The sequence below is a fragment of the Triticum aestivum genome, chromosome 3D (genome assembly GCF_018294505.1).
Source record: "Triticum aestivum cultivar Chinese Spring chromosome 3D, IWGSC CS RefSeq v2.1, whole genome shotgun sequence".
Taxonomy (NCBI): Eukaryota; Viridiplantae; Streptophyta; class Magnoliopsida; order Poales; family Poaceae; genus Triticum; species Triticum aestivum.
This window is the reverse complement of record NC_057802.1, coordinates 2,937,326-2,962,805: the sequence shown is the minus strand read 5'-3', so window position 1 is coordinate 2,962,805 and position 25,480 is coordinate 2,937,326. Positions and strand designations below refer to the sequence as shown.

Below are 25,480 nucleotides of genomic sequence, written 5' to 3'. Positions count from 1 at the left end.
CTGCGTGATTTGGCTATACTGAGATTGGTATTGTATGAGGGTTACCAATCACCTTGTATCGCTTGGTCGTGTACTTTGTTCTGTGATTGCTTTATATACACAGCGGGGGCAAAATCATGCTTGGAGAGTTGCTCCATCTCAACGAGATCCTTGACGGTCGTTCCATCAGGCCACGTCAACAATTTTATTTTATTTTTCCACGCTGGTGTCCTTTTTAGGGGCTCCGCCGTCCTTGCGGTCCGTAGGGAACTGGGCCTACAACGGGGAAATATCGTTTGGTTGTTGGGCGTATATCCTGATATGGGAAAAATAATTAAAAATATTAAAATATTAAAATATTTGAATAAACCTGACTTTTCTGCACTAGTATATAAATTTTCACGAATAGAAAACCATTGTTGAATTCAGGCTGAAAAAACAAAATTGATTGCTATTACAAGTCACTATTCACACTATTTTGGCCGAATAAAAAAAACTGCCCTGACGTCAGCGGAGGTTTTTCTAGTTTCGAATTTTTTTTACACTAAGTATAAGGTCAAGTTTATTTCAAAAAAGAAATCAGTTTTTTTACTTTTTATTAATTACAATTTTTTCGTATAGAGTGTTACCCAGGAATCAAACGCCTACAACAGCTATCTACTATTACTACACATGATCTTGACTTGTCTAATCTATCCCAGTCCGGAACATGGTGTAAGATTTGGTGTCTAGTTGGACCAACGTACGATGCCTTGGTCAAGAATTATTGGTAAACTATATATATCGCTTAGAGAGCGGTCTTGGTGTAGGAAGGCGCTGGCATCCTTGACCATGCTCGTCGCCCTGAGATTCGAAACGGACCTGAGCCACGGGACTTGACTCGTTTAGTGTAGTGTAGTGTGTGCCGACCAGTTTCTTTTGAAGACCGATTGACTTTGACCGTCGGACCTTTGCTTCTCATCATATCATATGAGAGAGAGAGAGAGAGAGAGAGAGAGAGAGAGAGATAGAGACTAATGGGCAGCACCTCCAGTAAGTACTTATAAAACAAGCGCCATTACCGTTCTTACATATACCATATGCGCTGCTTTTGAACCCTTGCTTCACACAGCTGTACGTTGCTCTACTAATCCAAGGATTATCATCGACCGGAGAGAAGAGACGAGACGACCATGGCGCGCCGCTCCTCCAACTCTTGGTCTTCCTCTCCGGCGCTCCTAGTCGTCGTCCTGGCTGCCTTGCTCATCTGCTGCCCCATGCCATGCTCCGCGGGCATCCGAAGTAACAATAACACCAGCGGTATAATTGCTCTCTCGATCGTGTTTTCTACATGTAAACTAAGTACGTACGTTTGGTTTTCGGGCGATGCAGGTGGTGTGTACTACGGTTCTTACGGCGGGCCTCCGGCGCCGCAGGGCGGCCGGCCGGTCCACGCGGGGTGCCCTTGGTGCGGCCCCGCCGCTCCTCAGCCGCCAACGCCGGTGGTGGCAACCGCGCAAGACCGAGCCGCGGCCGCAGATCAGCAGGGGCGCGGACGGCGTCTGTTATCTGTCGAGTGAAAAGACCCATTGGATGAGCCGACGCTACCTGCCTTGGCGCTGAGGAGCTGAAGAAATAAGCTCGCCGTCAACTGTTATCTCGCATTGACGCTATATATGTGTGTAATATGTTTGCCGTTTTGGGCATTATCTTAGTATTTCCTTACGCAATAAAGGTGCATGTGACGCTCAGCAAGAAGACAATCCATGACTCCATGCCTTGCTATATTTAGAGGTTTTTACAACATATGTGTGATGTTATATCTTATATGTGACATAATAAATACAGATGTACTATAAATATGAGGCCTGGAATAATATAGTGGACACAATGTATCATGTATTCAAATCTTGTCTTATATCTTATCTTATAGTAGTACTTGCTCCGTCCCAAAATAAGTGTCTTAATCTTAGTACAGAGTCGGGACACTTAGGCTGGTTGTAATAGGAGTATCATAGTAGCTAGTGTCATGCATGTCAAGTAGACAATGAGGGCTGGCCTCTCGAAGCCTGCTCACCACGCCGAAGAAGCTGGTTGGCATCCGCTTGGCAGGCCAGAGGTTGATGCAGAGGTCTTGCATCGCCGGCTGGGACGCACGGAACAGCTCCGCCAGCTGCAGCTGCTTCATCTGGTTATTCGTAATCGTCATGGTACTTCGACGATTCCCGATGACAAGTCCTTTGGTAGCCTTCTCGGATGTCACATCTATGGCTGGTGTATAACGGGAAAGCCAACATTTTAAAACCCAACCAAACCTTCCTTTTTGTTTTCTTCCTCTTGGTTCGCTTTGTTTTGTTGGGTATTTCTAGTTGTTGCGCTTCCCCAACATCTTTTGCAGGCAATGAATAGGTACTTCTCGGCGTTGCTGACGCCAACACGACATCGAGTCTCTACACCAACCAACAACACAGGCATTGGGGGCGACCCCGTATGCCTGTGGACGTCGATGATATCCCGACGTCAACCTGCTATGCTGACGGCATCCCGGCAACCAATCATCTGCACCAACATGAACAATGAGTGTAGGAAAGAAGCACCTGAGCTCACGAGGTGCCGATGTCACTCCGGTACCCTGTCTCCAAAAACAATGAAGCTTGGGGGCAATATCATCCCTCGATCATCCATAAGGCTGATGGCGTCCCGGCATACCACCTGGCGAACACTATTCATGGTGAAACAGAGTTGTCGATGGTCTACCGACGCCTCACCTACATCATCATATGAAGATAATGGGAGCAGTGCAATGCGCCAGTGCGGCCAGCATGAATATGTGAAACCCTCCGATCTAGTCGTCTGGCACCGCAGCAGTTAGGCGGTCACGACAAGTTCGGTAAATTCTATTTTGTTTTCAGGACAAGGCATGTCATTCCGCCGCCAAATGAAGACGAAGTAGGGCTGGCTCGGTGGCTGGCATCGTCCGTCGGGCGGTCGCAACGAGCTCCCTAAAGAATGCGCGTGTAGAAGAACATACCTGCAACTGCGTCGCTACACGGAGATCACACAGTCGTTTCTGCCGATGGTGTAGATGGCATCCGCAACACGTCGTTCTCGCAACGAGAAGCCTCCTACCTCGGCGGCGACGCTGTGCTGTGGTGGCGGCGAGCACTACGATGAGCAGCAAAGCTCAGGAGGCCACCGTCGTTATCACAGTTACGCGGCATCCTAATTTTATTTTATTTTATTTTTTGTTTCCTTTTGTTTCCACACAGGTACAGTCTAGAGGTCGTTCAAGTTACGCGTGCAAGCAATGGTGGAGCTGAGCGAACGAAGGTGATGACGTGGTGGAGTTAGCACAGAGTTTACGGAGGAGCAAGGTGAGCCCGAAGGGCTGCGGTGTCCGCTGAAGTCATTGTGGCCGGCGCTCACCGCCGGGGGCAGAAACTGTGATGGTTCACAACCGGCACGAACGGACGCATGACTTACTCTGTGCAAAAGTCCATGGATACGTGCGTGCATGGGCCATGCATCTAACCCTCCACACGTGCATCTACCTGTACACCGGTTTGTTTTTTCTGTTACACAGGTAAAACATGGCGAACAGGCAAAATACGCGTACCCATACGCTGGTCGCCGGCCCCGGAGTTCGTAATGGCCGCGGTCAAGCTAGCCGGGTGCCTGATGAGCAGGAGAGGTCCGAACGCGTAGCGAGCCGGAAAGGACGACAACGCACGAGCAAGTCTGCTGAGGCGAGCGCTGGACTTTGGAGGCTGATGCAACATAGCTCCCTCTTTAGCGTGAAATAAAGCCGCGCGGAATAAACATTAAAATAAAAAAAGTGAAATCACGAGAGCCATCATCTTTTTATTGCTAGATTAATCGGTAATACAAACTTAATCAAATCCACTGGAACTAAACAATCGGTTCTTCGGCACGACCTAAAACAAACTTTATTTCACTAAGCTGAAATTTGTTTAAGACTAATGTGCAGCCCTTCGTCACGGGAGCAGAACTGCAGAAGATGATGGCACGGACCGGCCCCTCAGCCAAGAGGGCGGTAGGACATGACGATCGCGATCTCCGGGGGAGTGCCGCCGGCCGCCAAGAATGCGCCCGCCTCTGCACGGCGTCTCGCATACAAATCAGTCTCCTCGGAAGAGATCCGAACCGCGTGCTCGTGAGCTTTAAGGTTCTGGGTGCAGGATGTCGTCATCTGGGTCAAGACAGTCGCACGCTTCTCAGCTTGCGCCGCCAGCTTCGCATGCTTCTCGGCAAGGGCCGTGTTATCCTCAGCAAGCTTGCGGTGTCCCTCGGCCATCGTTCGATGAGCTTCAGCTTGCTCCACCTGCCGGCGGTGGATGGACGTCAGGTCGGCGAGGCGTTCCTCCAGACGTGGCCCATCCTCCTCAAGACGGCGACGGCCAGAAGCGATTTCCACAAGAGCTGCATCAAGTTTACCTATCAAGGAGATCACTCGCTCAGGTGCGGGGGCGTCTGCAGGAGCGGCGTCACCATGCCCTTGAAGCCGAGCGACCACCGCCTGGAGGCGTCCAATTAGGACCTCGAGATCGGGCGGGGTCTTGCTCCCATAGTGGCTCTTCCATGGGCCTATTGCTGAGGTGATCATCTCTATGGCTTCTTCCTTGTCAAGAGGCCACTTCCTGAGTGACTCCTGAATATCAGCAAGTTCCACGTTTATATATTTCTGGCTAGCTGCCGGGAGGATGAGGCTGGGCGTAGGAATCTTCTCAGCCGGAGGAGCTTTAAAGCTCTCAAACATGACGCCCTCCTCTCCAATGATCTTCTGGTGCTTTGACACCAAAGCCCGGAGTTCCTTAGCTTCGGGAGAGCAAAAGTCGTCCAGGTTTGGTGCGTCACTCGCGACACCTAAAAAAAAAGAAAAAGAAAAATACACGAGAAATATATGTAAGAGGTAAAAAAAGGCGGGTCTTCCAAAGGACATGCATGTGGCAAGAGCAACACCTACCTGTAAGAGGAGGCGATCGCGGCTTCTTGGAGATCACCCCGGCATCCGCTTCATCAGATGACCGCTTGTTGCCTACCTCCGTAGCGCCGGTCGATGATGCCAGAGACAAGGGCTTCGCCGCCGGACCACCTGTTGTCGGAGGCATGGACTTCGTCACCTCGTCCCGCGCCGACGGCGGTGCAAGCGGCGCCACGTGAGCAGCCCTCACCGGGGACGTGGGCTTCGCCACTAGAGCAGATCCATCCATCGCCTCGACCGCCTCGCTCAGGAGTCGCTGCGCCCCGTCACTCACGATCACATGCGGCACATCTAGAGGAGCATCGGAGTCAATGGGGATGACGGTGCCCTCGGAGGTTTCGGAACCGTGACGGCGGCGGGGTCGTGCAGTCCGTTGCCCCGTGCTGCCAGGCATCGGCAAGGGCGGCGATAAACGGACATACTCCACAGCCTGATCTTTACGGTGCTCGCTGCTAGCATGGTGCTTCGAGGTTTTGGCGTCGTCCTTACCCTGATCAAACCGGCTCGGCCTTTGGCGACCCATCCTAGCCGGGCTGCGTACACAACAAATAAACAGAAGTCAAAGGAAGATTGCAAATCGGCTCTCGCCAAAAACGCAGCGAAGCAGGTATGACTTACTGGCGGTGATCTGCTTCACCTATTAAAGCACATCGCGATCCACCGGGGCCTGGGTCGTGGCCTCCTTACAGGCCGTGCTCGCCGTTGCGAGCTCGGAGGCCAGCTTGCTCTTCTCTTCCTGAAGGGTATCACGCTGAGCGTAAAGCCCCTTGAGGTCTTCCTCGACCTCCGCCACCTGGGACACGTGCTTCTCGCCAGCCTCCTTTTCTTTGGCCAGCGCCTCGCTTGCTCGCTTCGCTGCAGTCTTCTACTGGTCGGCTTCCTACCGAGCAGTTTGACAGCTCGGACCGGAGCTTTTCGAGCTCAGGGGAAGAAGCTGCACGTACATTGGCATATGAATTAGAGCTCACAGCAGCCATGTCATACTTAAAATACAATTTGAGGATGCTGAGACTTCTCGATATTTACCTTGAGATTTCTCCATCTGCTTCTTGAGCAGGTCCATGCCCTTCTCTGCCAGTCGAGCTTGTGGTTCAGCACTTTCAACTCTTTCGAGTTGGACACTGAAACCAAGGCCGAAACCTATAAAGGACATAGTCAACTTCTACCTCATGGCTAGTTCACGCACACTCGAGAGGTTCCATCTCCGTAGTATGCCTCACATCATCACTGTTTGATACATAACTGGTAACCCCTTGAACTGAATGCTAGCTTTGCCTGAGATTGTTGTAAGTACGCTGCTATAGTCCGAGGAGTATCACATAGAGGGAGAGAAAATTAGACAAAAACAGAAAACTGATGGGCGTAGCAAAAAATCCGAAGCCCTGTTAGAAATTGATAAGGTAAGTAGGAGATCGAAGAAATGGGCCTGACAACTATGGAAAACAGAAATGGATCCAACAGAAAATGGAAGCCTACTGTACGCAAAAATACAATGGGCCAACAAAAATAAAAAAAGGCAAATAAAAAAAATTACCAGAGCCAGGTTTAGATCCTGGGAACTGTGCTTATGGATCTACCACGCTTCTGCTGCGCCGCTCTTATTGTTTCAGTAAGTCTGTGACATTTAATGTACTTATCGTTTAGGCTTGAAGGATTGCAACGTGCAACTGATCGGCGTGTAGGGCCCGAATAGTACGTAGTAAGTGGTACGGTCACTGAATCGCCGTGCTCACTAGCCACCGCTATTGGAAATCCCTATTTGCCGCGTGTTGCGGCAAATTGTCGCCGCATCGAACAGGCAGGGGCACTAGCGAAGCAACTGGGTCCATCCATTTAACCAGTTACTTCCTCTGTAAAATAATATAAGAGCGTTTAGATCACTAAAGTAGTGATCTAAACACTTCTATATTAGTTTACGGAGGGAGTAGTTTGCACCAGTTTTGGGACGTTTTTTTGGTCCTCATTATAGGGTATTTTTTTTCTTTTCTTTTCAGTTTTCAAGTTTATTTTACTTTCTTCAGGAAATATTTGGGAATTTGAAACATTGTTCTGAATTCAGAAATTTGTTCCTGTTTTTAAAATTATGTTCATACTTTTAAAGCATGTTCGCTAATTTGGAAACTAATGTTTGGAATTTCGAAAATTGTTTGTGGTTTTTGAATATTATTTTGGTTCCTCATTTTTTTGTAATTTATTAAAATATCTCTTTCTTCAAAATTTGTTCAAAAATTATAAAATGTGCTTGTTCTAAATATTTGTTCACAAATTTCAAACAGGTTCCTTTTTTATTTTTTAACAAATTCAGAAATTCTTCATATTTTTTCAAAAGTTGTTCGTGATAGTAAAAAATTGTATGAAATTTTAAAAAAGCTCCATCTTTCAAGCTGTGATCACAAACGCAAAAAATGTTCCTTGTTCTGAAAATTTGTTCACATTGTGTTTTTGAAACCTTTTTATTATTTTCAAAAATTCTTCGGAATTTTTTAAAAAGGTTCCCATTTTGATAGATTTGTTCACAATTTTGAAAAATATGTTCTTAAATTTGGTTTGGGAACTAAAAAATTGTTCATAATTTTTAAAAACTGGTTCGTGTTTATTATAATTGGTCGGAATTTTAAAAAATGTTCCAGTTTTCCAAATTTTGCTCACAATTTCAATTTTTTTTCTGGTTTTGAAATTTGGTTAAAATTTAAGAACTATCCATAATTTTTCAAACCTCATGTGTGTTTGTCAAAAATCTAAAAAATATTGAAGAAATGATAAAAAAAGTCCAATGTGCCAAGGTAGCAAGTTCTAAAGTATTAGCGCTGCCTATTTATCCGGAACATTAATCAGCCGCAGTGGCTAGCTACCTGTGGCTACAAACCATTAAAAAAGCATGTGGCTACAATAGCGGGATCATGAGTTTAAAACTTAACTTTCCCTTCTCATTTTTCTGATTTGTACACTGCTTGTAGCTGCCGCGTGGGCCGGCCCAGTCGGAGGACTGCCCTGTGCAAAGTCCCGACATTCTGTCGCAGAATGCGGCAGATAGGAGGTCCCACCATTATTATAAAATAATACTCTTCATAATTAAAGTGATCCTACTGTCAAACGCTCGATAATGCTGCGTGCAGTTGCCTCTGTTACTCCCCTAGGCCTCCTCTGTCTACTCCAGTGACCACTTCTTCTTGTGTAGGTAAGCCACTCGGTTGGTCACTCTACTTTTCTTTGTCTTCTTCTATGTGTGCTGGTACATTTAATTCCATGGCAATTTCTTGTATTCTGGCTTCTGGGTTGTGTTGATGGTCTTTGATGCAAACACTTGAGCTTCTCGAGATGATTCTGGTATAATAGTTAGTGGATTTAGCCCCTATTTTCGAGATGATCCTCATGAGTACACTTGAGCTTCTCGAGTAGAAGAAAACATAACAAATGAAACAGAAGGTAAGGAGAGACTGAACGAAACAATGACTGATCGACGGTTCTCCGGAAACAGTCAGCGAAAGAAAGAACACAGAAACAGTTAATGAACGAAGCAGTTATCTGAGAAATCACGTGGTCTTTCTGTCAGCAGCTCACTTAAACGCGCTTAAAGCGCCGATTAGGAGGTCTGATAGGAGGTCCCGACCGCATGCCCCACAGTCACCACCAGAGTATACGTCTACGCAGCGTCACCGGTCATCGTGGAAATCAAGGCATTCCTGAAGGTGACGGGTGTAATTTACAGAGGAGGAACGTTCAGAGGATCCTTCGCTCGTAGAATCATACTCAAGCTCCGCGTGTGAACTTGAGGCGTTTGTGGAAATTCTGGGAAATCCGAGAGCTGTAGCTCTCGCGAGGCGACTTGGTTCCGTGCCATATGTTTGTCCCTCATTCCCTGGAGTAAGTTGCCGGATGACTCATGACCCAAGTAGTCGGCCAAGTCAAGCTCATCGTACGATCCATCCTTCTCACTCCCTCTGCATAAACCACAACCACGGTTTCAACGGCTCGGCCACCGTTGAACTTTTCTATTTTGTAACTGCCCCTATAGATTTTTGTGGTAGTTTTCCATGTAAACAGACTGGCAAAACCTGAATTCCATCGGGTCAATGCATGCACAATTGAGCTCGTTACTCATCTAAAACGCACCAAGTCATGAGTCAAAGGAAATGTTACTCATCTAAATTGAAAATTTTAGCTTAGTGTTACTTACCATCATGTACTCGCGAGGATCTACACATGGGCAAGCTAGCCAGTAACGCCGACTACACGTCATGGCTCTTCGACCTCCAATTCTTGTTTTTACCCCCTATTTTGACATTTTTGACACTAATTACCCTATTTAGTGGGATTTCATCCGTTTTACCCTATTTAGCAAAATTGTTGTCACAATTTACCCCGTTTAAAATTTCGTGAGTGTTCTGACCGATGGGTGCCAATTGTAAGGTCCAGGGCATGCCACATAGGAAAAAAAACAATCAGGAAAAAACCCACCTATGGCACGTTCCTATTGAATAAGTTATAGAAGAAATTGTTACTGATATAATCTGAAATTATGTAATGCCTTTAATTCATAATTTAATGGGCATAAAGTTTTTAGGAAGTCAAGTTTCATCAACTTTAACCAAGTTTATAGAGAAAATGTATCTACATGTATATTTTCAATTCATCTCACTACATAAAACACAAGAGCGACTTTCATATTATATTTATTTTGTATTTTATTGTAGATATTTTTCTCAACGAAACTTGGTCAAACTTTATGATCTTTGACTTTAAGAAAAAAACATGTGCACTACATTGTAGAATGGAGGGAGTATGTTTTTCTTCAGTATTATCATATACGACCTTAAGTATGCATGATTCTGTGGATTAGATTAAGAATGGTATAAATATACTGCTTCACTAACTTTGATGCACGTACATATCTGGATACCTAGTCAAGAATGAACTATGTAAATGATATTTTAGAACTTTCCTTTCTCGTATTAGCAAATATGTTGACCGGCGGAGTGTTATTATATGTTTCCTGAGCTGCTTCGGTGCGATCTTGAGATCGAGCCTGGCTGGTCGGTATAAGCTATGGCGATCCGGTTTGGCATGCAGAAAAACAATAATGAAAAAACCGCCGATTTGGCATGCTAGCTGGACCTTACAATTGGACCCATCAGTCGGAAAGCTCACAAAATTTTAAACATGGCAAATTGTAGCAACATTTTTGCTAAATGAGGTAAAAACGGATGAAATCCTGCTAAATGGGGTAATTAGTGTCAAAGTCGTCAAAAGAGGGGGTAAAAACCGGAATTCACTCACCTCCGGGCAACAATGACTCCAGGTATTTGTCGATGATTGTGCTTTATCGATGCTTTTGCTTTTGAACTTATAAACGCATGCTTGTGCCTCTCCACCATTTTCATTTAAACTTGAAAAGTCATGCTTGTTCTTAAAACTTGTTGATATATGTGACTTGTTGCTTGTATGGACCATTTATGTGCTTGTTATGGACCGAAGTAATGTGCCTCTTAGGGCATCTCCAACGCCGACCCTCAAACCGCCCGCAACCGTCTGGACCGCGCGGTCCGAACGTGTTTTATCATCCAACACGGTCCTGTATCGGTCCGCATGCCGGTCCGGGCGCACTTTTCCTTGCAAACCAGAGACAAAATGGGGGGAGGGAGCTTTGAGGGCATCCGGACTGCTGCCACGCCCGGCTACCTTGGCACATCAAAAACCCTCCTACCTCACCCGCGTGTGTTCTCGCCAGACGCTGGTCAGCGCCTCTACAGAGCGCCAGCGCCACATTCATGCCGACCCAAAGCGGATGAGCCCTCTCACTGGAGCCGGCATTGAAGCGGGGCGCCAGACGAGAGCACCGCCAGCGCCGCTTCCCGGTGCAGGCGTTGTATCTCCTCATTCAAACAACACCAGTTCATCTGCCAGCATCCATTACACACATGCGGTTGCTGAGGAACGGCGAGCCGGCGCCACCCGTTCAGCCGTGTGCCGCCTACCATTAATCACATCGCCGCTCTCCCTACCATTCCCCTGCTGTATAAATTGTAGGCCCGGTCATAGCCGCATCCATCATCCTCTGCTCCCTTCCTTCTATCTACATGTCTGCCATGGCCTCCTCGAGCTCCAAAACCAATTGAGACAGCCTCTCATTCGAGCAAAAATAGAAATCACCGCCATTGCAGCCGGCTGGCAGGCCGGCAGGTAGATGAAGGCAGCCCCTGCGGACGTCCCAATAGAGGACACGACCGAGGATGAGTCGACACCACCCTCCTCGCCGGTGCATGCCGGCATAACCATCGGCAAGGCCCGTGCCCACTATACGAACATGGTGTTGGAGGAGCGGGAGGCCAAGTTCCGGCTGGCACGGGCCGACCAGGCCTACAACCTCTGCCTGGCACAGGCCGACCAGGCCTACAACCTCCGCCACCTTAGACGAGCACCAACATTAGGAGGAGCAACTTGCCGCGAGCATGGCCATGGTGCCGAACGTGGACGTGAGCGAGCAAGAGGCGCTGGTCGACTCCTATCGCACTGCGCCGCTGGCGATACATTCAGTATCAGGTGGATTTGCAGACCGCCTACAAGGAGATAGACCAGGCGGCGGATGAGTTGTTCGGCAGTAGCGACGACGAGGAGGACATCGCTAGCTCCGCCACAACCATGAAGTCGGCATGTCCGTGAGCGCCGCCGGCAACGAGGAAGAGTAGTGCATGAGAGGTTGCCGACGCTCAGGTCCCAAGAAGACCACTGTTCCTCCCCTCCCTTTGAAGCCAAGCTTGGTGGGCTCAACATCATCGGTCGATTAGCCGCTTGGCGGTGACATGGAGGCGGAAGACGTCACTTCCCCGGCTCATGGTTGTGGTGGTGGAGGCTGCGGAGGTGGAGCTAGAGGCTGCGAATGTGGACTTAGAGCTCCATTTCATGGTGCTCACGCCAGGACGGACGCCGACGATCATTTAGATTAGGTTTTGAGTCGGGTTTAGTTAAAATATGTCCCAAATGTAATGAATTTGATCCGGTTTATATGAAATCCAGTCGGTTTCCACGAATTTTGTCCGGTTTCCATGAATTTTGTCTGGTTTATATGAAATCCAGTCGGTTTCCATGAATTTTGTCCGGTTGATATGAAATCTGCCCGGTTTCCATGAATTTTGTCCGGTTTGTTCAAATCTGGTTTCAATTGTATGCGGGTAGTGTTGGATGACTGGCTCCCGCAACCGTGTCCGCGGATTGTTTCCCTGTCCGCTGACGGATGTGGGAGAAAATTTACAGGCCAGCGTTGGTGTGCGCGCTTGCGTGCTGAAATGTAGTGTTAGTTCAATTAGAGCATCTCCAACAGACGCGCAACACGCGGCGCGCTAAAAAGTAGTTTGCTGCGCGCCCATCGTCAGCTTTGGCGCGGCGCACAGCACTACCTTCAGCAGCCGCGCTAAAATACAGCGCGCGCAGCTCCAGCAGCGCGCTAGCAACGCGCGCAAGTTCATATTTGTTACATTTTGGACAAAAAATAAATTTAACATAGACATTAAAAAAGATACAAATATATTTTACATAGTTCATAGCATAGACGATACAAATAGGTAAAACAAGTTCATAGCATAGATAGATAAAACCGAACCGCATAAAATAAACTACGGTGCAACTAGATAAAATTACGGTGCAGCTAGAACTACTCCGAGTCCTCATCATCATCCTCATCTTCGGAGGTGTTGTCCGAGGTATCGAGCCATATGTCGTCCCAACGTTCATCGTCTGATGTGAATATGGACCTCCCACCTGCTTCAACGATATCGCACTGCGATATTGCCAATGCCTTCCGCCGACGCCGGTCCGCCCGCTCCGCGCGGCGCCTTGCCGTCATCTCCGCCCAGTAGGCGCGCTCGTTGGCGATGTCCTCCGGGTGGCGCCGGCGCTACTCCGCCATGGCTCGCTCGTCCTCCTCGGCGACGAGGAGGCGGCGCTGCAGCCGAACGTGGTCCGCACGGTTCTGGTCCGTGATCAGACGAGGCGGAGGGGCGAGGGCCTGTGCCTGCTCGCGCGTGTGGACGTCCCGGAAGTTCATCTGCGACGGGGGCCTCTCCAAGCGCCACGCCGCCGCGTCGTACGAGCGGGCCGCCTCGTGCGCGGTCCGGACCGAGCCGAGGCCGAGCCGGACGTCACCGGACCGGATCTCGGCGGAGTACCAGCCGTTGGGGCGCTCGCAGACGCCGCGGTAGCCCAAAGATCCCCGGCGGCGCGGCGGCATGATGGCGCGATGGTGGCGGGGCGCTGGAAGCGGCGAGAAAGCGTGGAAGCGAAGAGGTGGCGAGGGAAAGTGCGTGTGGCAGTGTGGTGGAGCGCGCGGCGAGCGCTGCATTTTATAGACGCGCGCGAAGCGGCGCGCCAAATCTACCGCGCGAGCTGCCGCTATCTCTCCCGCGCGCGCTATCGCGTCACGCGCGCTGTAATTTCCCGCCCCCGCTGGAGCGCGCGAAAAGTTGCCGCGCGCGCTAAAACCCTAATTTACTGCACGTGCGTCTTTTGGCGCGTCCGTTGAAGATGCTCTTACCAAGCAAAAAAAGTACTAAAGGATAAGGCGAGTGCTAAGCTTGGCTGTATGCCACGTATCATACTTGGCCCAGGTGTCACGTGGCATGATCTGTAACAGCAAGGCTAAAATGAACTACTCGTTGTATCGGTAAGCCGAGTGTCCTCTGCAATTGGTACTTGACAACCTAGATGCCGAGTACAATGTGACGGACATTCGGCCTAGTAAGGTGCTATGTGGCCCACCTGGTAGGCTATGGCAGAAGTGGTTGTCGAGCAACTGGTACTCGACAACCTAAAAGCCGAGTAGGGTTCGGTAGATACTCCTCGTACTAAGCCCGGTCGTAATGGAAAATATCATATATTATTATACATGTGATACTACATCGTAGTGCATAATACTAGTAGCACGATCAAAGTTGCGGTACAGCACTCCCGGCCGCCGCTCGCCGCAGAGCCGGCACCGCCCACGCACCCGAGGCCGCCGCCCCGGCATCCACCCACCACGAGCATCTCCACCAACACCGCGAACAGCCCCTACACCACCATAGAACGACGGACCAGCACCTCCATGACAACCACCAGGGAAGGGGCCTCCAGCGGTCGAACACGCCAGATCCAGATCTAGCCGGGAGTGAACCCCAAATCCCCAATCGACGCAGCAACACGGGAGCAGGTGTAGCACACCCAGGCCGAGCAGAGGGGCCACATCCCCTTGCCAGCCTCCCGCCGGCCACGGCAAGGGCCACCTGCCACCACCAGCACAGATCTGGGAGGGAGGCCACCATGGCGGTGAGGCAGGGGCTGGATCCCAGGTTGCCCCCAAAGCACGGCAAGGACGACGACCTCCATGGCCGGCGCCGCAGCAGCCAGATCCGAGGGAGAACGTCGCGCCGGGATGGGTCGACGGGGAGGAGTGGTCGCCGGTGAGGATGGGATGGAGGGGGCGCGCGTCTGGTCGTGGGAGCACGCAGGGACGCCCCGCCGCCGCCAACCACCGCACGGGCGATACCCACGGCGGCCGCTGGTGACGGCGAAGGGAGGAGGAAGGAGGCGGGGTGACCTAGCGCCGGCGGTGGGATTCGCCCCCGAGTCGCCCAGGAGCGGACGACGCGGGTGGGTGGGGGGGGGGGGGTCACCTCGTATGTACGTTCTGACCCCCTCTCTCTTTTGAAATGTGCCATTGATCCATAGCGCCTACAAGGATTCCGGTCTATTGCAACAAAATTTATTACTATAACTATACTTTGTTGCAATAAAATGCTATATTAACACAAAATTCCAGTTTGTGGTAATAGGATCTACATATTACCACAATTTAGTTTCATCGCGCCACGTACTCATTTTGTTGCAATAGAAGCCATGTATTGCCACAAGCTGTATCATCATTGTAATATGGTAGTGCTATTGCGACAGTTCCGTCCCGTTGCGTGAATGGTTCATCTTGTTGCAATAAAGGCTAGGTATTGCAACAAAGTACATCTTTGTGGTAATATTTAGACATATATTGCAACAGTTCTGACTTGTGGCAACTAGTCATAGATACTGTTGCAAAAAACATGGCTTCTATTGCAACAAAGCATGTATTGGTTGTAATAGGGGTGACTTTTTGCCTCATCTTCGTTGCATTGCAATAACTATTACATATTGCGACAAACTAAGCATCCATGGTAATACGTACAACATAACGCAACAATCCTCTAGTGTTGCCAAAAAAGGAGCAGGATATTGCAACGATATTCTCTACATTGCTCCTGGTTTTTCCCTTGATTTATCATACTATTTATCAAGATCTGATTAAAGGGGCGTACTAGTTTATAGAGGTATTAATACATTAGGTACCACAACTTGCACCTAAGTTGCATTTTAGTCACATATCTTGCAAAGTGGACATCGGTGGTACCACAACTTGGAGGAACGCTCGCTTACGCGTGTGCGGAGCGTTTCACACTCGCGGACACCCTTCATTCGCCCTACTGACCTCCTCCGATAGCAGGGTCGTCCTCGGCACCGAAAAGACGGCAAGCTCAGTTCCCTTCTCACAAAGGTGAGTCATGAGGACTGAGCAGCACTCATTCTCTTCCTAATTTTTCTGTATCTTGCTTGATGTGATTGTATGTATTTATGGGTGCTGTTAATAACAAAGGAGATTCCATGTGAAATTATGTGTTAAACATATAAATTGAGCAAGGCTGCATACTAGCTATTTTTTAACACTCACTGGCTCCATTTAAACAGCTCTTTAGCCACCAATTGAGCAGCATAACAACTGTATCCCAGCCTAATTTCCAGCAAGAATTCGTCAGCACATCAACAATACTACATCAAGATATATATATAAGGACATATGAAACAAGATTTTAGTAGGATATAACAAACCATCTCAGCGAGATATATAACACAAGTTTCAACATGAAAGCACACAAGTTTCAACAGCCATACTTGTATAGATTGTTCACACAAACGACCATAAGTTAACGACAAAGTAATGAAAATAGCGACAACACTAGAAACCACATGTTCATAGCAACAGTGTGTACATAGCATCACTCAAAGTAGCAACATCACTAAAAGAACAGCAACTACTCTTTTCTTCTCTTCATCACCAAACTGTTAGTGCTGGGCACTAGCTTTTGTTGTCATTTGCCAAATGGTTTTGTTGCAATAGACCCAGATCCTTGTAGTGTGCCTATATGCTATTTATTTTTTTGAAAAGGAGGATATACCCCCAGCCTCTGCATCTGAACGATGCATGCATACATTTTATTAATTATTCAGAAAGATCATGCAAAGTAATACATCAATCAATCTAAAGCAACCATCTAGGCACCACTTGTTGCTACTCCTATCCCGTTGATAACGCTGGGACGAATATCCGGGCCGAATACCAAACAGACATTGCACGCTCGACCTCCTGGAAGGAATGCAATTATTCGCTTTGTAGTCCTCATATGAATTCGCTATCGCTCCGAATCGTGGGAGCCGTTGAGTTCGGAGATACCGTTGTAGGAAAACAAACAAGTGAAAGAAGCTCTCGTTCCCACTCTTCTTCCCCCCCCTAAAACCTAACATCTATAGTCGGATGCCCAAGGCCAGCCACACACTGGGAGTGGGTCCCATACCGGTCCGACGCACTCTCAGAGGTTGCCGCCGCCCTCTTCCGCCGGTCCATCTCTAGAGCAGGAACTGATGCATCGACCTTGCCTGATCTTTCGTCGACGCCACCATGAAGCCAGACAGTGCCACCATCCTGCACGTATCTATCCACACGCACCCGTCGCCCAACCTTTGCAGCGCCATGCCGCCGGGATCCGCCGTCGGCCTTGCGGTAAATGTAACACCGCTCCTCCTCTTGTCCCGTCCAACTAGCACTTCTCCAAAACGATGCCCCCAGGAGGGACAACGGCATCGAAGGTCCCATCATCGTCCAATCATGAGTGGGGTGCCACTACCTGCAACAACGATGCCTCGAGAACGGAACTGCCACCCATCTACACGTAGCCGCCACCCTCGCTGAATGGAGCACCACCACCGCAACACCCAACCTCAGGTCACCGCCGGCCATGGAGGCTTCGATCGCCGCCGCGTAGCAGGGGCGCTACCCTGACTGCCGCATTCCGCGGCGACCACCCACCCTGGATCTATGGGCCAGGGCCCGCCCCCACTCCGACATTTGCCGACGTAGCGGCAGGATGCATACATCCATTTTAGTATGAGTACCATTATTTATAAGTATCAAGATATTTTTTGATGATTGGTCCCACTCCACACGAAGTTTGATCTTCAATAAATGGGGAAAAACCCCTGTGTATCACTTGTCAATTTTAGGATTGAACTCGGGTTGTTAGACTGCACAACCACATGCGCAACCACTGAGCGAAGGCTCTCTCTGCATATGCATATATGCTACATGTTCCCAGTATGTTTATGCGACTTGTCATGCCAGTAATCTTGTGATGATGCTAATCTCGATTAGTCTTAAACAAAATAAAAAATATTTAAAAGCTGGATCAGAAGTTCTTTGCTTATAGTGAACTAATATAACGATTTGATCGGAGAGAAAAAAAGAAGAAGAAGAAACATTCAAACCGTGTGCCAAACCGTTGAAACCGCTCTGTGGTTGTCGTTTTATATGAAGTCTCGCAACGTCGTGCTTATGGGTGGGTCGAGAGGGGATGGATCGTAGGATGAGCTTGACTTTGACAACTCCTCGGGTCATCGCCAACACGCTGCAGAGAGGGAGCGACAGACCATTTCCACAAACACCTCGAGGGCGCGCTGATAAAAAGGCTACCTTCGTCTACTTGTAGCTATAGTACGGGAACGTACCACTCGTAGTACAGCAGGACCAGAGTGTGCCATCGATCATGGCGTTGGCGGTCGTGGGGGATGCGGCCGCGGTAACACAGCTCATCGGGCAGGCGATCGGGCTCGTCGCCATGATCATCCGGGCGGTGAAGACGGCCCACCAGAACAGGCTCGAGTGTCAGCACCTCGCTTGCAGTGTGTCCACGGTCGACGGGGTGCTGTCTAACCTGCCGCGGGACCAGGAGATGGCGCCGCCGCTCAAGGTGCTGAACAACACGCTTGAGGAGGCGCACCGCATGGTCATCGCCTGCCAGAACCGGGGCGCCGTCAGCCAGTTCTTCGGATCCCGCCGCCACGCCGATTGTTTCAATCAAGTCAACAACAGGATTACGTCCGATATCGTCATCCTCAACCTCAGCCTAAACAGCTACATGGCCCGGCAACACTTCAACCAAGTCCTTCATCCCAATCACATCGGCACACCGACTGCCACAATAGCCATGGCGCCGTGGCCAGGCTTCAGCTCTGGCTCCCTGCAGACTCAACTGGTGGTGGTGTCGCAGCCGCAGGTAAGCTCGATCTCCTCCGATAACCCCAGGGCGCTCACGTGGTCGGAAATTGCAGCGGCGACCAGCTTTGCCGTCGAGCTCGGCCGAGGCAACTCGGGGAGGGTATACAAGGGCCGTCTCCAGTTCCAGTTCCACTTCCACCACGGCACGGAGGTGGCCGTGAAGGTGCTGGAAAAGCACAGGCGGCAGGGCATGGAGGACGCGTTCATGGCGGAGAGCAACATCCTTTCCGGCCTCCGGCACGACCACATCGTCCGCGTCCTCGGCTGGTGCGCGGAGCAGGAGTACCGCATGCTGGTCTACGAGCATATGGGCAACGGCACGTTTAGAGACCACCTGCAGCATTTGGGCGGTGGCCCTAGCTCGTCGCCCGTGACGACGTCCTGGGAGAAGCGCGTGGAGGTGCTGCTGGGCGTGGCCCGGGCCATCCACTACCTGCACCGCGGCGCGGATCCGCTGGTCATCCATCGCAACGTCAGCTCGTCCAACATCCTCCTTGACGCCAACTGGACACCGCGCCTGTCCGGCTTCGGCTCAGCGGTGTTTCAAGCGGCGGGTGTGGAGGAGCACGGCGGCCAGCTCGTGGAGGAGGTCGTCGGCACGCCCGGGTACATAGACCCGGAGTACAGCGGCACGCACCGCGTGAGCACGGCGAGCGATGTGTACAGCTTCGGGGTGGTGGTGCTGGAGGCGCTGACGGGGAGGCCGCCGGACATCTACGGCGTCACGCTCGGCCTCCTCGTGGACTCCGTGCTCCCGAGCGTACACAACGGAAAGCTGCGGGATGTGCTGGATGGCCACCCGGCGCTGCAGCCGACGTCACGTCAGCTGGAGGCGCTGGATCTCGTGGCATACACGGCGAGCCGCTGCCTGTGCCCGCGCGGGCAGAACCGGCGCCTGGCCATGTCTGATGTCGTGGCCAACCTCCACAGGGCGCTCCAGATCATACGCAGCAATTAGTGAGACTACAAGAGAATGTCTCCGTATCTTTTAAATACCCATTTAATTCTCCGCGACAGTACCGAACGTTTTCTTTCACCTCCCATCGATTTTCTGAAGAATGAAAAATAATGGTTGAACGGTTAATGATTTCATTGATGATTAGATTTGTATACATGTTGGAGAGGCGTTGGTTCCATAGAGAGACAGATGTGTTGCATCCACCAGGGACGTGGCCGTTGGCAATGAACACAAACAACTCACGGGTATTACTTAATATAAGGAAGCAATTACCGGTTAGATTCACCCTAATCTACTTATAACACACCTCTTGTACAATGCGTGCGTTTTCTAGAATAATCCATCATAGAAAGCCTCTTGCATATTCACCACTCATCTTTAAAAAATGCCTTTCTGTAATCTTAAAAGTCTCCTCCAAAAATCATGTGGAAAAATATGAGAAAAATAGTGTAGATATGTTGCTAACACATTTTTAAACCCACTGAAAAAAATCATAGAAAAATGATGCGACATGACACTACCGCGTGCATCACACAAGGTGCATAAAAGTGATTAACATCACATACAATTCATTATATTTATGTGATAATGGTATTGTCGTGTCCCCTTCCTCCAACACCTTTGGACGAGAACACCTTCTTCACCTACAACATAACATCAAGGTCCACCAATGCATGATAATCATCTCCATGTCTTTGCAATTACAACTATAACTATCTCTATAGCTAATAAAATAAATGCATTGCATGAAATTTGACATGCAGCTTGAATAAATGACAATTAAATGGCTCTTTCCATCATGTCATACCATAAAACACATGACATGTAAATAATAATTGCAACATATAGCATCGCATACAATCTCATTCCCATGACGAAGATCACAACACATCACATGTACGTCCTGCAAAAACAAGTTAAATGCCTCTAATCTTTTTTGCAATTTTATCGTGGCTGCTAGGGTTGACGTTGCAAACCGTTAGCTACCCGTGTTATCATCAAGCATGATTATTCAACTTGCTAGTTTAACTTTTTGTGTCTAAAACACGAGACATAATGAAAAATCTCAAGCCCCATACCAAACTTCGTTAAACGTGTGACCCTAGGTAGATCACATCTACAAGCCTTTTTCCTCTCAAAATTTTATCTTTCGTAACTAAAGTGACACCCAAGGAAGCTGAAGCATGATATTGCGCTCTCTCTCTCTCTCTCTCTCTCTCTCTCTCTCTCATGAGCGCATGCATGCGCTAGTTTATTGCACAACGCGAAAGGAGTACTCGACACGGTCTCACAGTCATGGTTTACGCGGAACATGTGTGTGTGAGCTAGTCCAGGGAACGATGCGTGCCGTCTTTGTCAGCAGATGTGAGCCCTGACCAAAAGATGAGCGACATAGACCATATGTTAAATATACTTAAGTTTAAGATTTGTGTATGGTATAAGTTCAATAATTTGCATTTGAATGCAAGTTTGGATTCTAGTGCCATAGGTTCAATATATAGTTTGCGTTATTCCATTGTCAGTTTGCATTATATTGTGCCATAGGTTCAATAATTTGCGTTATTATTCCAGTGTAAGTTGGAAGTTGGGACAGACTTAGTCTTTGAAGCGAGTAGCTCCATAATAAAATTAAGATTCCACATAAAAAACCTAGCAACTAGCTCCACTTGTACTACGAGTCTATGACTACTTCTGGTTGCTGATTATTAACTAGTAATTGGGGAACACCACACGTACTTAGTGTTCGTAGACCAGTACATTGTACACTGACATTGAGCCATCATGGCGACGCTTGCGGTTGTGGGGCATGCGGCGGCGGTGACGCAGCTCGTCGGCAACGCGTTTGGGCTCATCTGCAAGATCAAGCAGGCGGTGGAGACGGCGCGCCAGAACAAGCTGGAGTGCAACCTCATCGCGCGCCGCGTGCCCACCATCAACGGGGTGCTGTCTACCTTGCCGCAGGAACCGGAGGTGGTGGCGCCGCTCAAGGAGCTCAACAGCACGCTGCAGGAGGCGCATGACATGGTCGTCGCCTGCCGGGATCGGAGCTCCGCCAATCTCTAGGGTTTTGTATGTAGTCACTTGTTGAAATCTCTAGAAAGACAAATATTTAGGAACGGAGGGAGTATATATTTGTGTTGCATGTATTACGTGTTGTGGCCCACCTCCTAGTTGTGTATAGTTGAGGTCGAGGCCTACCATGTACTTAAATATACATGCATGGTGCATCCCCATCAATACAACGACGATTGTATTGCAAACTATTCGTTTACATGGTATCATCCTTCTCGGTCCAACCCTAGGGTTCGCCGCCGCCGCCACGCCTCCTCGCGCCACCGTCGCCGCCGCCGCACCCACAACCGCTGCACCCCGCCGCCACCGCGGTCCTCCCTCTCCTTCCTCGCGCCGCAGCCGCCCGTGCAGTCCGCTTCCGCCCAACTCGCGCGCCACCCGCAGCCGCCGCCGCGCCTCTCTCCACCGCGCTGCCACCCGCTGCCTCCCGTCGCGCCACCCGACGCCGCTGCCCCTTCCTCACCCGCAGCCCCCCTCCACAGCCGCCGCACCCCCTGCCGCCGCTGTTCTCCTCCTCCTCTCCACACAAAAAAAAACCCTAACCCTAGCCGCGCCGCCATTTTTTCCCCGGGCTCCTCCATGATCCGCTCGTCGAACCCCTTCGCCGGCCCCGAGCCCTCCGCTGCCGCCATCCGTGACCTCAACACTGAGGCCCGGGTCCCTATCCGCCTCGACAGCTCCAGTACATCATACTACGCGTGAAAGACCTACTTCAACCTCATCTTCCGCGAGTACTATCTCACGGAGCACATCGACAGTTCTGTGGACAACGAGTACATGCGGGGCGATCCAGAGTGTCAGCAGCTCCAACACTGCGACTGGTGTCGAGGGTGATCAAGTCAAGGCACAAAGGATTACAACTCCAGCTCGTGGGCCGGAGGCCCGGCCCACTCGTCACCGAAACCTTCCCCAGTGGCTTGCAGGCCCAGACTGGACCCATTAACGGGGTGTAACGATAGCCTTCTTATTGGCGTGTGTGTGTGACTGAGACTCGGGATTGAAGTGGTGGCTTCGGCCAGACTATTGTATCTCGCTGTGAGGGAGGATGGGAGGAATATTCATGGCTACGACCGAATCCCGGTGAAATCCGGCCGGCGCTTACATCTGGCATCAGAGCCGTTCCGATCCTGGAGATTCCCCGCCACCTGCACGCTACCCGTCTTCGCCTCCGCCGTCGGGAGGAGGCCATGGACAAGCTCTCGGCGGAAGGGAGGAACATCCACGAAATCCTCAAATCTTCGATCTCCGACGACCTCAACCACCGTTTCAAGGTACATGGCGACGACCTGCTCAAATCCATGACCAAGTTGCTGCAGGACACTACCCGTACCCTGGATGGCCTGATCTCCACCCGGATCGATGGCGTCCGCTCAGAGATCAACCTGCATATGGAGCAGATCCGCTAGGAGATGGACCGACCCGACAAATTGGAAGGGGATCAGAGACCAGAGAGCTCGTCTGGGGTCCGTGATGCGGCATCAGGCCAGGAAGGTTTCTCGTCAGAGTTCACCGCCCGGGACCGGATCCAGAGAGGGAAGGGGCAACCGCTGTATGTGCCACCACCAGCGCGAGGGCTGCGAGATCTCCAATCCCCACGCGACAGCCAGTCACCCAGGGAATTCGTCGTTGGGGAAGCAGTTGAGCAATTTCATTCAGGTCCGCGAGTTGAGCTGCCCAGATTTGATGGAACCAATCCCAGATTATGGCAGGCTAGATGCGAGGACTATTTCAGGCTGTGGGGAACTCCCAATGGCCGATGGGTTTCTTATGCAACTTCACAGTTCGAAGGTGCTACTGCCCGCTGGCTGGAATCTATATAGAGACGATTACCTCATCTAAATTGGACCGAATTTTGTCAAGTTCTGCAGAACAGGTTCAGAAGGAATCAACATCAGAACTTGCTAAGGAAAATGTTCAGAATATCGCAGACCGGCGGTGTGGAAGAATATGTGGAGCAGTTCGCCGAACTCTATGATCAGTTGACAGCATATGAGGACAATCCAGATGCACTCCACTACACTACTAGATTCGTGGATGGCCTTAAACCCAGGGTGCGAATGACCATCGCAATGCAGAAACCCCAGGACCTGGATACATCATATGAGTTGGCTCTCCTGCATGAGGAATTGGGAGAGAGCACGGGACTGCAGTTGGTGGGTAATAGTAAGAGAATCACCGCTCCTGTAATTACCACTGGCTCCAGAACGCGCAGCACTGAGGACAGGAGGAATCATGACAGCTCTAAACACAACACTACTGATGAGAAGTGGGTTAACCTGAGAAACTATAGGAAGGCCAAAGGCTTGTGTTTCATTTGTGGCGAGAAGTGGTCTAAGGATCATCAATGCAAACCGACAGTGTAGTTACATGTAGTGCAAGAGTTAATTGAGCAACTCCAGGGCTCAATTACAACTTCTCCTGACAACACCGACAGTGATTCAGATAATCTCATGCTTATTTCAGCGGCTGCCTGTGAACAGGGACCTACCACCATGTCTTTTAAGTTGTCTGTGCAGATGCAAGGCACCTTTATGCAGTTTTTGGTTGATTCTGGCAGTACTCATTCGTTCATCAATAACAAGTGGCTCTCCATTTTGAGCAATGTTAAAGCAATCAAGCCAGTGTCTGTTTCAGTTGCAGGTGGTGGTAAACTCCAGTGTGATAAACAGGTCAAACAGTGTCTGTGGAACTGCCAAGGTAATGAGTTCTACACTGATTTCAGGTTGCTGCAATTGGGAAATTATGATGGAATATTGGGGCTGGACTGGCTCGCTCACCACAGCCCTATGCAAGTTGACTGGGAACAGAAGTGGTTGTCTTTCCAATACAAGGCTAAAATTGTTACACTACAAGGGGAGCTGCCAGAGGAGTGTGCCTACACAGTCATTGCAATATATGCCACAAAGACTACAGAAATTACTTCATATCAACCTGAAATCCAAGCCTTATTGGACAAATATCAGGAGGTGTTCTCTGATCCTGTTGGACTGCCACCCAGGAGAGAATTTGATCACTCCATTCCTTTAGTACCAGGACCTCGGCCAGTTTCCATTAGGCCATACCGAATTGCTCCATATTTGAAGACTGAGATGGAAAAACAAGTTGCTGAGTTACTCAAGAATGGATTGATCCGGCCCAGTAAGAGTCCTTTCTCTTCACCTGCTCTCATGGTCAAAAAGGAGGAAGACACATGGAGGCTAGTAATTGATTTCAGACATGTGAATGCACTAACTGTCAAAGCTAAGTATCCAATTCCAGTGATTGAAGAATTGTTAGAGGAATTAGCAGGAGCTCGCTGGTTTTCAAAACTTGATCTCAAGGGTGGTTACCACCAAATCAGGCTGGCTACAGGGGAAGAATTTAATACTGCCTTCCAAACTCACTGTGGACACTATGAGTTCCTAGTTTTGGCCTTTGGTTTAACAGGTGGCCCTAATACTTTCCAAGGATCCATGAATAGTGACTTAGCCCCAGTATCCAAGGAATGTGCGGTGGTATATTTTGATGATATCCTAGTGTTTAGCAAAACATACCTGGATCACTTAAAGCATTTGGAGCAGGTTTTGAGTATTCTGCAAGAGAAACAGTGGAAAGTGAAGCTGAGCAAGTGTGCATTTGCCCAACAAGAAATTGCTTTTGTGGGCCATGTCATCAGTGATAAAGGTGTCTCAACTGATAGTTCGAAAATTGTTACTATCCAGGAGTGGCCCACTCCAGCCAATGTGAAGGAGGTCAGGGGATTTTTGGGCCTAAGTGGTTATTACAGAAAATTCATCAGAAACTATGGCATCATTAGTAAACCCTAGACAGATCTCCGTAAGAAGGGGGTGCCTTTCCTGTGGACCTCAGTCACTGAGACTGCTTTCTCTACACTTAAACAGGCACTCACTAGTGCTCCAGTCTTGGCCCTGCCTGATTATTCTAAGCAATTTGTTGTGGAAACAGATGCATGCGATGTGGGGATAGGTGCTGTGCTCATGCAAGAAGGTCACCCTGTAGCCTTTGTAAGTAGAGCATTGGGGCCAAGAAATAGAGGGTTGTCCATTTATGAAAAGGAATATTTGGCTATATTGCTAGCAGTGGACCATTGGAGGCCATATTTGCA

General features: G+C 49.6%; 1 protein-coding gene and 1 long non-coding RNA gene across 2 annotated transcripts; both read left to right on the top strand.

Moving 5' to 3' along the window:
• The first annotated feature begins 1,051 nt into the window (after positions 1-1,051).
• On the top strand, positions 1,052-1,709 carry LOC123073595 (uncharacterized). The gene is made up of 2 exons (XR_006435699.1): positions 1,052-1,260; positions 1,351-1,709. It is a non-coding gene; the product is annotated as an uncharacterized lncRNA (long non-coding RNA).
• Positions 1,710-17,804: 16,095 nt separating this feature from the next.
• Positions 17,805-19,302, top strand: LOC123073593 (putative serine/threonine-protein kinase-like protein CCR3). The gene has a single exon (XM_044496673.1). It carries the CDS (start codon positions 17,833-17,835, stop codon positions 19,300-19,302), a length of 1,470 nt encoding a protein of 489 aa, XP_044352608.1. The 5' UTR covers positions 17,805-17,832.
• Positions 19,303-25,480: the final 6,178 nt, after the last annotated feature.

Coding starts and splice junctions, on each gene's coding strand:
- LOC123073593 (XM_044496673.1), top strand. CDS start 17,833: ATGGCGTTGGCGGTCGTGGGGGATGCGGCCGCGGTAACACAGCTCATC.